Here is a 12,702-nt window from a genome sequence, read left to right on the forward strand (position 1 = left end):
AACTACTAAACATGTATACAGTTCATAATCTATCAAAACAAAGAATTCTAGTTTATTAGCAGTTAATGTTAAGAAAAAATTATCTCAAGAGCATTTATATAAGGGGATTGAATAGTATAACTGGTTACATGAATGTCTGGTACAGGTTACTGTGTACTATTAATTCAGTTCTCTAAAGACATCTTTGTAAGGACCTGAAATAATGTAGAGAAAGCACTTTCTGGTCTGGGAAGGAGGCAGCATGATAAAGTAGAAAAAATCTGACAGACCTTGGTTCAAATCCTACCTTTTCCAGTTATACTTTGAGTGATTCCTTTTGACACTTAGTTAAGAGGGTATAATAATACCTCCACGGCAACTAATTTTGAAGGTTAAATTATATAATGTTTGCAGAGCACCCTTAACGACCGTTACATTTTAGACAATGTTAGTGTTTGTCCAGGTATCTTAATGGTAATGTGACACGAGAATTAGGTAAGACTGTATCTTGAGCATCATTTCTGTTAGCCTCTCATAGAAATCGTATAGCAGACTGTTAAAAATTGAGATATCGATGTGCATTATTATTAAAATTTATTTATAATACAGAAATTCAGTAGTATTGCCTGAGTGGAAATCCATATATATGACTATTAGTTTCAAGGTGGCAAGTGAAGATTTTCATATGAAAATTAAAAAGCGAAGTCTTTTCTCACAAAGCAGATTTGGATCTGTTTAAACACTTCACCATATACTTGATTAAAGAAGCTGGTGAGTTTTGTACTACAAAGTATGAGAGGTGACTTTGCCCTGCAAAGTTACTAATTGGCTTTCTCTTTTGTTAAAGAACTTAATGTGGTATTTGTACAATGTTCTAAGAGCAAACAGCAGCTTAGCCTGCTATATTAAGTATTAAAATTATATATAGATAATGGATTAATCTGATAAATAGAGGCATTTGATGATATTTTCTGGATGCTAAAAGGTATATATAAGAAAAAAACAATCTGTTCAGGAGTTAATTGGTCAGTAGATTTAGTGTTTTTATACAATGATGGATCATGTCTTTAGTTTAAAGGAGGTTATTGGTTTTCCTTGTTCATCTAAGAACTGTATCAAAGTATTTTAATACAAGTTTACAAAATCTGGTGTTTAAATGTATCATTTGCTTTATCAGTAACCTTGCTATATTGATAATATTATAGAAATCCTCTCAAATGGCATTAATATTTCATATTTTATGTAAACATGAAGTTGATCTGTATTTAGTTTCTGTTTATGGGTATTAGACTGAAAGATTAAGACAGACTTTAATTTAGGATAAAATTGGTGTTTTGAAATTGTAGACTTCAGTAGTATGCTGAGAGATTATTTTGGAATGCTAGAAGATTACTCTTTTTATTAAATAGAATGCATCATACTCTGTTATCTTTGCATCTTACTGGTTAAAAAGAAGCCATTTATGAGGAGAGTCATGGGAAGAAAGTACAAAGCACTTAGGTTATAATAAGCTTGGTGGGCTCTAAGACCCAAAAATAGGCCTATAGGAGAATAGTAAAAGATGAGCTCTGAGAAGTAAGCTTGGGCTGCATCACACATGCTTTTTCTACAAATGTATTGCTCTATTAATATATGAGGTGCCAGTAAGACATTCAGGTAGAGAGGGCCAATATGTAATTGGAAATTTGGAAAAAGGTATCTTTCCTTAAATTTATAAAATATTTCTAAGTAAATTCAGCTTTAAAAAATAATTTTTCTCTTTATTCATTAGATATTATGCTTGGCAGAGCAGATTAAATTCACTGAAGATGTAGAAAATGCCATCAAAGATCATAGTCTTCATCAGATTGAAACACAACTGGTGAATAAGTTAGAGCACTATACTAACATTGATACAAGTTCTGAGGATCCAGGGAATACTGGTATGGGAAAATATTCCATTTTCTGCCTACTTTTGGGTTATTTGAACATTTTTTTAGTATTCTATCTTAATTTATCTATTGTGCTTTTGTCTGTCAATCAATCATCTGTGTGTCTATTTTGGAGGTTACTTTAGGAATTACAATATACATACTTTTATATTGTACTTAGAATCAATAATTTACTATTTTAAGTGGAATGTAGAAACCTTACCACCATATGGGTTTCTTTATCCTCCCCTTTTTATGTTGTTTTCAATGTCTATAGATATCTATATACATTGAAAACTCCATGAGATTATAATTTTTTTCTTTAACTGTCAAATGTATTTTAAAGGACCTGAGAATAGTCTATTATATTTATCTAGATGCTTACCATTTCTGTTGCCCATCCTTCAACCTCCAAGTTTCCTTCTGCTGTCATTTTCTTTCTTTGAAGAATTTTCTTTAGTGTTTCTTTTAGAGCCCATTTACTGACTATGAATCTTACAGATTTCCTTCTCTTGAGAATGTCTTCATTTCACCTTTATTATTGTCTTTTCTGATGTGAGTTGATTTTTTTGGTTCTTTTCATGTTGAATGATTTTGGATTGTATCCTGGACATTTTGCATATTGTGTTATAAGAGTCTGAGTCTTATTTAAATTTGCTGGATAATGTTGATATTTTTCTGTTAGCAAGTGATCTTGTTGGGTTCAGGCCACAAGTTTCAGCCAGCTTTCTGTGGGTTGTGGTTCCAATGTCTGTTCTGTCTTTGCTACACTCTTGAGATCTTCCCCACATGTGTGCCACCTAGTGGCCAGTTATCAAAGTCTTTGGTTTAATGTTTAGGATGAGGTCTGCACAGCTCAGGCTGAGCTCAAGAGTTCATAAAGTTTATAGGGTCATTTTCCCAATCTTCTCCCCTTCCATGGTCTTAGCAGTGATTTTGTGGTTCCCTTGGGCTCCTCTTTTGGTCCTCTGGCCAGAAAGCTGGAGTTTCATGTACTGTACTCTCCTTCACACTTTCTGTGACTGTGCCCATGTCTTGGACCAGTTGATGGGAGAAAAGAGAGAAAAAGAGCAATTTGAGTTAGTCCCACTGTCTTGGGATCATAGCTCCTCTGATTTCAGAGGACAGTTCCCTTCCTTCAGAGTTTTAGGCATTTCTGGGTCTCAGCTGCCAGCGCTGAGACTCCTTTTCTGCTTTTCAAGTCTGAGTTAAAAGACTTCTCCTGGACCTCTCTCTGTCTACACCAGTATGGGTTTCTGGCAGCATTGAATCCAGGCCCATGGATATAAGAGAGGAAAAAGAAAAAGAAAAAAGGTAAATTTACCACTGGTTCGGTGGCACTTCTAATTCTTCCCTTCCCCAATTTGCCTGATACTCTTTACTTTTTCAGAGTCCTAAAAAGCAGTTCAATGTATGTTGTCCGTGTTTTATACCTGCATTCAGAGGGAGAGACAGGCTGAGTGTGTTTACTCCCTTGCATAAGGAACCAGAACCCTGGTTTCATTGAATTTTAATATCTTAGTTTTCACACACACAATTCTTATTGGTGGATTTGACATTCTTTTGACTTGCATGATATATATTACTATACTATTCAAATGTATCATGAAATTACCATTTAAATTCATTTATTGAGAAATCATGTGTGTGTGTGTGTGTGTGTGTGTGTGTATATAAAATCATAAAGTACATAAATCACAGGCTAACGTTTTCCCCAATTATTTTAATTGTATACAGAATCTGGCATTCTGGAGCTTAAACTTAAAGCACTTATTCTTGATATTATTCATAATATTGATGTGGTGAAGCAGTTAAACCAAGTTCAGGTTCATACAACTGAAGACTGGGCTTGGAAAAAACAAGTTAGATTCTATATGAAAAGCAATGACACATGTTACGTTCAGATGGTGGATTCTGAACTTCAGTATACTTATGAGTACCAGGTATGACTTGTGGCAGAAATGTTTAATTTTTCCAGTTAGAAATTATTTACTTTAAAGGAAATTTGCTATTGGATGAAAGAGTTATTTTAGCTGTAACTTTTAAGAATTTTTTTGTGTTATTGTCTTCTATTTCATCATAATTAAAAAGATGTTATATTGGAAAAAATTCTATATACAAAAAAAGTTAACATAGTGGCAGTGTTGTGCTGAATTCTCTAAATGTACCTTTTCTTAGAGCAGTATTTATTTATACAGATTGAAATATAGTTTTAATCTAAAGAGAATTGAATATTAGGCAACCTCAATGGAAACAATTTGGTTTGTGCCTCCTTTTACAAGGCCAAAATTAGTGCAATTTTTAATATATCAGAGTACGTTTGTTAAATATTCTCAGTTTGTAAGGTAAAAGAATTTTCAAGCAAATAACCTAGCTCATGTAACCTGTTCTCAAAAAATCCAGCTGTATCCTCTCTGCCTTCTTCCATCATAGTGAGTCAATCATAAGGATATATTTGACATTTATGTTAATAAGCATATGTCAAGAGAGTTGCCAGCTAGCTCTTTCAAAAAGGAAATGTATTTTGAGACCCAAATCTGTCCACCTAAATTAAAGAAAAACTATAAAATGCAGCTTGAATTGGACTCTATTTCCGCTAAAATTTAGTAGCAATTTTGAGAATTATTTGATAGGTTAAGATTATTAATTTCATAAGGAGTTTTTCAAATTAATTATCAAGAACTTGAGAGACTATTTGGAAAACCTGACAGTATGTCAATTGAGGATAGAATAAAATACATGCTTGAGAAATAACTAAGTTTAATTCCAGTTTGTGCTTTAGAAAGTTTCTTGAATTACTAAAAAAATTTTTGTATATTTTTTCTGTTAACAACTTTAAACTATTTTTTGCCTTTTTAAATTTTTAACTAGAATTGCTATTTAACTACACTATATAATATTTGTACATATTGAATAGAATATGAATATTTGAAATTTATATTTCTCTTGTGTAGGGTAATGCTCCCAAGCTGGTTTACACTCCACTGACAGACAAGTGCTACTTAACTCTCACTCAAGCCATGAAGATGGGACTTGGAGGAAATCCGTACGGACCAGCTGGAACTGGAAAAACTGAATCAGTAAAGGCTTTAGGTGGACTTCTTGGAAGACAAGTTTTAGTTTTTAATTGTGATGAGGTAGAATAAATAATTATCAAACGCTATAATAGTGTCTTAGATGTTTGGAATAGTTTTCATATACTTACATATGAAATGCTCTATTTTAAAATCACTCTTCTTTTAAATCACTTGAAAGTGGATTTTATTTGAGAAGTAAAATGGAGAGAGGTTGCACATAGTGTAGTCCAAAAACTTTTCTAAAGAGAACTATTACGTAGAAATAATTTTAAATACAGAATGAAGCTTTATATTAGAGTAGAGGAAAAATCTTAAATTCTTATTAAGTTACCATTTTCAAAACATTGTGTGTATTTTGACTTAAAGAATAACTGAAACAAAATCTTATACTTGTTTAGTTCTGTGTACTTTTCAGAACACTTTCACATGAATTATTTTGTTTACTCCTTGAAACCATCCTAGGTTTTGAAAGAGTAGCTATTTAATCTCTGCTTAAAAAAGAACTATAGAGGTATAGATGGGTGAAATGATTACCTTCTCACTAAATGACATAAAGTATTAAATTATTATTAGAGATTTTAATTATTTTTATTGAATATAATTTTTATTGTTATTTTTAAGGGCATCGATGTGAAGTCAATGGGACGAATATTTGTTGGTTTGGTGAAGTGTGGGGCCTGGGGTTGTTTTGATGAATTCAATAGACTAGAAGAATCTGTACTGTCAGCAGTTTCTATGCAAATCCAGACAATTCAAGATGCTTTGAAGAATCATAGAACTGTATGTGAACTGCTTGGCAAGGAGGTATAGCATATATTGGGAATTTAAAGAATTAAACTATTTTATAAGACTTTGCGTTACTCATACTCAGGCAAACAGTCTATCTTTATTTCTCCTGGCACCTCTGTTGCTAATTTGTGACCAGTGTGTTAAACCTTTTTACCTGTGAATTGTCTCTGAGTTTCTCACCCTTTTTGGGTCCCATTTCCACCATTTATCTTCAAACTTTTTTTTTTTTTTTTTTCTGCGGTACGCGGGCCTCTCACTGTTGCGGCTTCTCCCGTTGCGGAGCACAGGCTCCGGATGCGCAGGCTCAGTGGCCATGGCTCACGGGCGCAGCCGCTCCGCGGCATGTGGGATCTTACCAGACTGGGACATGAACTCGTGTCCCCTGCATCGGCAGGCGGACTGTCAACCACTGCGCCACCAGGGAAGCCCCATCTTCAAACTTTTGATATTGAATAATCCAGTTATAATAATATTTGCTAACATTTATCAAACACTCTATGCCACTGTGCTTAGTGCTTTTATGCATTGTTTCATTTAGTACTCATAACAATCCTTTGACTTAGGTACTATTATATTTTTTTAACTTTATGGATGAGGAAACTAGGGCTTGATATGTTAAACATAAGAAATGGAGCTGGAAATTGAACCCATGTCTGTCTAATTCTGAAATTCATGTTTTTAATCACTATTCTGTATGAATCTTAAAACAATAAAAACTTAACTATTCTTCTGTTGCTCACTTCTCCCCATAGGAGGTATACATTCATGTCATTAGAACTTAAACTTATTTGTATGTAAAACATAGATTTCTCTATATAATGTGTAATGGTGAATATACTGAAAGTTGAAAGAACTGTGAAATTATCCTCTTCCCCATAATAACATTTTCCCAATACAAGTTTTTCAGGGTAGACCAAGGAAGTAGGACCCCTTCTAACTTGCCTGTTACTTACATGATGTTTCAACTCTTTCTTAACAAAGAAAAGAGAAATTCTTCAGTTTTTACCTCTCTGTCATCAAAATTTATTTTCTACCCTGTTCATTTTTTGTCAGTTCCTCCTCTTAGAAAGAAAAATTGTCCTTTTTCCCAACTCAAACTAATTTTTCCATCTATACTTTGGAATCTGCTTCCAAGGGACCTTCTCTTCAGAGTTATCTCTGTCCTTCTACTCATTTCTCGTTGGCTTTTAAACATAATCACATATTTTCCTTCTTAATAATGTGTTATATTATATTAAATATAATGATACTGTAATATAATATTTAGTATAATTAAAACATAAGCGAACCTTCCCTTAATTCATCTTTCCTTCCAACCACACTTTTTGTTTTCTTTCCTTTATAGCCAGGTTTTTTACTCTAGGTATTTCTACTTCCTGATTGCCCATTCATTGTTTATACATTATAATTCTGCCTTTCTATTCTTAGTGCTTTGTTGAAAATGCTCCTATTAGATACTCTCATGATATTTTGCTCTTATAGCATTTATTAACTATGATTGCTTCTTTCAAATATTCAATAGACTATAAACTCCAGAAGGGCATAAACTATTACTGACTTTAGTTCAGAGTTATGTTGTCTCTGTGTACTTAGCAAAGTGCCTAACACAAGGAAGGCTTTTAGTAAACATATGCTGAATGAATGAATAGACATTCAAACTAGTTACAATCACTTAAACTTTCAGCCTCAAAAAACTGATTGTAAAGAGCCTCTATAAAGTAGTGTAGTTCCTAAGAAGTTTATTATATGTTGAGTAAGAAGATGTTTAGCACACTAGTGGTTGCTTTTTGCTAAGGTATAAGATGTATGTGTAGAAATATGTCACAATAAAACTTCTATTTGCAATATGTTTTATAGTTATAGTTTCAAGTATTTGATGCCTATGTTTTAAATTAATATTCCAGGTAGAAATAAATTCTAATTCTGGAATTTTTATCACTATGAATCCTGCTGGAAAAGGTTATGGAGGAAGACAAAAACTGCCTGATAACCTTAAACAGCTTTTCAGGCCAGTAGCCATGTCTCGTCCAGACAATGAGCTTATTGCAGAAGTTATTCTCTATTCAGAAGGCTTTAAAGATGCTAAGGTGTTGGGCAGAAAATTGGTAGCTATCTTCAATCTATCCAGGTGAGTTTTCCTGTTTTAAATATTTTAATATTTTATAGTTCCATGATTGATCAGGGTTATTAATGACCATTTTCCACATTTGTCCAATTTACCTATTCAGTGATTTTCATATTGGTGATTTTCATAAGTACAATTTTGTATTGTACTCAAGGTGTTGGTAAGAAAGATTTTAGTTTGAATAACAGAAACGTCTGGCTCAAAACTGCTTGTTTTTCATAAATACTATTAATTCAATTTCACGTTTTTTCTGCAAAATATTTTTATTGGAGTACTCCAGCTAAATGATACTTACTAAACTAATTTACCAGCTGACCACTCAAAGCCTACTGTTGTTTGGAGGGAATCTTTCACATTTTTTTTTTTTTATGTCTGATTTCTAGTAATAGAGATTGACTTTTAGCTTCTTTGGACAACCTAGAATTCTGGTCCGTATTACTTAAGAGACAGTGAGAACTAGAGTGTCAGAGATTGAGAGCAAGATGGATTGATTAAAGACTTTAGGAATAAAAGTAACAGGTGGTTATCATTTAGTGTCTTCATTAAGATGATAGCCAGTTTGTGAAAGGTTTATCCTGATCCTTGAGAACCATCCATCTTTAACATTTTACTTGAGTGATTATTTTGTGTTGCTTGATTCATTTTTATAAACTAATGTAATATTAGGAATTATTTCTATGTGTTAGTAGTTAGATTCTGTATTTCTTTTAATATGATTACAAAAATAATTTCTTATAGCTATTTGATGATTTATGATTTCCATGTCTTTACCTAAGAGAACTTTTGACACCTCAGCAACATTATGACTGGGGTTTGAGAACTTTGAAGACAGTTCTGAGAGGAAGTGGAAATCTTCTTAGACAGCTGAAGAAAACTAGTGTTAAACAAAAAGGTATGATTCATTATGCCAATTATAATCTTATTTTTTAAAATAAGTTTTAATTTATTATAGTTTTAGATTTATATAAAAGTTATACATATAGTATAGAGGGTTTCTGAATATTACGTTCTCCCAGTTTCTCCTGTTGTTAACATCTTACATTAGTATTGTACATTTATTGAAACTAATGAACCAACATTGATTCATAATTTTTTAATAAAGTCCATAATTTATTGAGATTTTTCCTAATTTTTACCTATGTCTCATCATAACTTTTAAACATGCATTAAATATTTAATAGTTGTGGTATATAGAGGAATAGTCTAGTCCACTTGTGCTCAATCTTTAACAGGCATTAGAGTCACCTAGAGGCTTGTTGAAACACAGATTGTTGGACCCCACACCCAAAGTTCCTGAATTGGTAGGTCTGGAATAGAATCTGAAAATTTGTCTAGTCTTGAAACAAGAACAGAAACCTTAGAAACACATGGAGATTTTCTCTTTCAAAGATAGTATACTAAATAAAATTACCCTTTTACTTTTTTTTTTTTGAATTTTTAAATTTAATTATATATATATTTTTATACAGCAGGTTCTTATTAGTCATCAATTTTATACACATCAGTGTATACGTGTCAATCCCAATCTCCCAGTTCATCACACCACCACCTCCACCACCACCCCCAGCCGCTTTCCCCCCTTGGTGTCCATACGTTTGTTCTCTACATCTCTGTCTCAACTTCTGCCCTGCAAACCGCTTCATCTGTACCATTTTTCTAGGTTCCACATATATACGTTAATATACGCTATTTGCTTCTCTCTTTCTGACTTACTTCACTCTGTATGACAGTCTCCATATCCATCCACAGCTCAACAAATGACCCAATTTAGTTCCTTTTTATGGCTGAGTAATATTCCATTGTACATATGTACCACAACTTCTTTATCCATTCATCTGTCGATGGGCATTTAGGTTGCTTTCATGACCTGGCTATTGTAAATAGTGCTGCAGTGAACATTGGGGTGCTTGTGTCTTTTTGCATTATGGTTTTCTCTGGGTATATGCCCAGTAGTGGGATTGCTGGATCATATGGTAATTCTATTTTTAGTTTTTTAAGTAACCTCCATACTGTTCTCCATAGTGGCTGTATCAATTTACATTCCCACCAACAGTGCAAGAGGGTTCCCTTTTCTCGACACCCTCTCCAGCATTTGTTGTTTGTAGATTTTCTGATGAAGCCCATTCTAACTGGTGTGAGGTTATACTTCATTGTAGTTTTGATTTGCATTTCTCAAATAATTAATGATATTGAGCAGCTTTTCATATACTTCTTGGCCATCTGTATGTCTTCTTCAGAGAAATGTCTATTTAGGTCTTCTGCCCATTTTTGGATTAGGTTGTTTGTTTTTTAATATTGAGCTGCATGAGCTGTTTATATATTTTGGAGATTGACCCTTTGTCCATTGATTCATTTGCAAATATTTTCTCCCATTCTGAGGGTTGTCTTTTCGTCTTGTTTATGGTTTCCTTTGCTATGCAAAAGCTTTGAAGTTTCATTAGGTCCCATTTGTTTATTTTTATTTCCATTACTCTAGGAGGTGGATCAGAAAAGATCTTGCTGTGATTTATGTCAAAGAGTGTTCTTCCTATGTTTTCCTCTAAGAGGTTTATAGTATCCAGTCTTATATTTAGGTCTCTAATACATTTTGAGTTTGTTTTTGTGTATGGTGTTAGGGAGTGTTCTAATTTCCTTCTTTTGCATGTAGCTGTCCAGTTTTCCCAGCACCACTTATTGAAGAAACTGTCTTTTCTCCATTGAATATCCTTGCCTCCTTTGTCATAGATTAACTGACCATAGGTGCATGGGTTTATCTCTGCGCTTTCTATCTTGTTCCATTGATTTGTGTTTCTGTTTTTGTGCTAGTACCATATTGTCTTGATTACTATAGCTTCGTAGTATAGTCTGAAGTCACGGAGTCTGATTCCTCCAGCTCCGCTTTTTTCCCTCAAGACTGCTTTGGCTCTTTGGGGTCTTTTGTGTCTCCATACAAATTTTAAGATATTTTTTTCTAGTTCTGTAAAAAATTCCATTGGTAATTTGATAGGGATTGCATTGAGTCTGTAGATTGCTTTGGGTAGGATAGTCATTTTCACAATATTGATTTTTCCAGTCCAAGAACATGGTATATCTCTCCATCTGTTTGTATCATCTTTGATTTCTTTCATCAGTGTCTTTTAGTGTCCTGTATACAGGTCTTTCGTCTCCCTAGGTAGGTTTATTCCTAGGTATTTTATTCTTTTTGTTGCAATGATAAACGGTAGTGTTTCCTTAATTTCTCTTTCAGATTTTTCATCATTACTATAAAGGAATGCAAGAAATTTCTGTGCATTAATTTTGTATCCTGCAACTTTACCAAATTCATTGATTAGCTCTAGTAGTTTTCTGGTGGCATCTATAGGATTCTCTATGTATAGTATCACGTCATCTGCAAGCAGTGACAGTTTTACTTCTTCTTTTCCAATTTGTATTCCTTTTATTTCTTTTTCTTCTCTGATTGCCGTGGACAGGACTTCCAATACTATGTTGAATAATAGTGGTGAGAGTGAACATCCTTGTCTTGTTCCTGATCTTAGAGGAAATGCTTTCAGTTTTTCACCATTGAGAATGATGTTTGCTGTGGGTTTGTTGTATATGGCCTTTATTATGATGAGGAAGGTTCCCTCTATGTGCACTTTCTGGAGAGTTTTTATCATAAGTGAGCGTTGAATTTTGTCAAAAGCTTTTTCTGTATCTATTGAGATGAACATATGGTTTTTCTTCTTCAATTTGTTAATATGGTGTATCACAATGATTGATTTGCTTATAATGAAGACTCCTTGCATCCCTGGGATAAATCCCACTTGATCATGGTGTATGATCCTTTTAATGTGTTGTTGGATTCTGTTTGCTAGTATTTTGTTGAGCCTTTTTTGTTTTTTTTGCGGTATGCGGGCCTCTCACTGCTGTGGCCTCTCCCGTTGTGGAGCACAGGATCCGGACGCGGAGACTCAGCGGCCATGGCTCACAGACCCAGCCATTTCGTGGCATGTGGGATCTTCCTGGACCAGGGCACGAACCCGTGTCCCCTGCATTGGCAGGTGGACTCTCAACCACTGTGCCACCAGGGAAGCCCTGTTGAGGCTTTTGCATCTATATTTATCAGTGATATTGGTCTGTAATTTTCTTTTTTTCTAGTATCTTTGTCTGGTTTTGGTATCACGGTGATGGTGGCCCTAAAGAATGAGTTTTGGAGTGTTCCTTCCTCTGCAGTTTTTTGGAAGAGTTTGAGAAGGATGGGTGTTAGCTCTTCTCTAAATGTTCGATAGAATTCACCTGTGAAGCCATCTGTTCCTGGACTTTTGTTTTTTGGAGGATTTCATTACTTGTGATTGGTCTGTTCATAGTTTCTATTTATTCCTGGTTCAGTCTTGGAAGATTATACCTTTCTAAGAATTTGTCCATTTCTTCCAGGTTGTCCATTTTATTGGCATAGAGTTGCTTGTAGTAGTCTCTTAGGTTGCTTTGTATTTCTGCGGTGTCTGTTGTAACTTCTCCTTTTTCATTTTTAATTTTGTTGATATGAGTCCTCTCCCTCTTTTTCTTGATGAGTCTGGCTAATGGTTTATCAATTTTCTTTATCTTCTCAAAGAACCAGCTTTTAGTTTTATTGATCTTTGCTATTGTTGTCATTGTTGTCTTTCTTTCTATTTCATTTATTTCTGCTCTGATCTTTATGCTTTCTTTCCTTCTGCTAACTTTGCATTTTGTTTGTTCTTCTTTCTCTAGTTCCTTTAGGTGTAAGGTTAGATTGTTTATTTGAGATGTTTGTTGTTTCTTGATGTAGGCTGGTATAGCTATAAACATCCCTCTTAAACTGCTTTTGCTGCATCCCATAGGTTTT

General features: G+C 33.9%; 1 protein-coding gene across 8 annotated transcripts in view; it reads left to right on the top strand.

The window, feature by feature from the left end:
* Positions 1-12,702, top strand: part of DYNC2H1 (dynein cytoplasmic 2 heavy chain 1) — a 379,694-nt gene that overhangs the window by 64,319 nt on the left and 302,673 nt on the right. For all 8 annotated transcript variants that reach the window (XR_010946253.1, XM_067750851.1, XM_067750854.1 and 5 more), the window contains exons 31-36: positions 1,751-1,901; positions 3,627-3,832; positions 4,844-5,026; positions 5,588-5,770; positions 7,660-7,883; positions 8,657-8,772. Coding sequence is in view for 7 of the 8 variants with exons in the window: in XM_067750851.1 (XP_067606952.1) it covers positions 1,751-1,901; positions 3,627-3,832; positions 4,844-5,026; positions 5,588-5,770; positions 7,660-7,883; positions 8,657-8,772 (1,063 nt within the window). In the remaining variant the exon portion in view is untranslated. The remainder of the gene's footprint in view (positions 1-1,750; positions 1,902-3,626; positions 3,833-4,843; positions 5,027-5,587; positions 5,771-7,659; positions 7,884-8,656; positions 8,773-12,702) is intronic.

The sequence above is a fragment of the Pseudorca crassidens genome, chromosome 9 (genome assembly GCF_039906515.1).
Source record: "Pseudorca crassidens isolate mPseCra1 chromosome 9, mPseCra1.hap1, whole genome shotgun sequence".
Lineage (NCBI taxonomy): Eukaryota > Metazoa > Chordata > Mammalia > Artiodactyla > Delphinidae > Pseudorca > Pseudorca crassidens.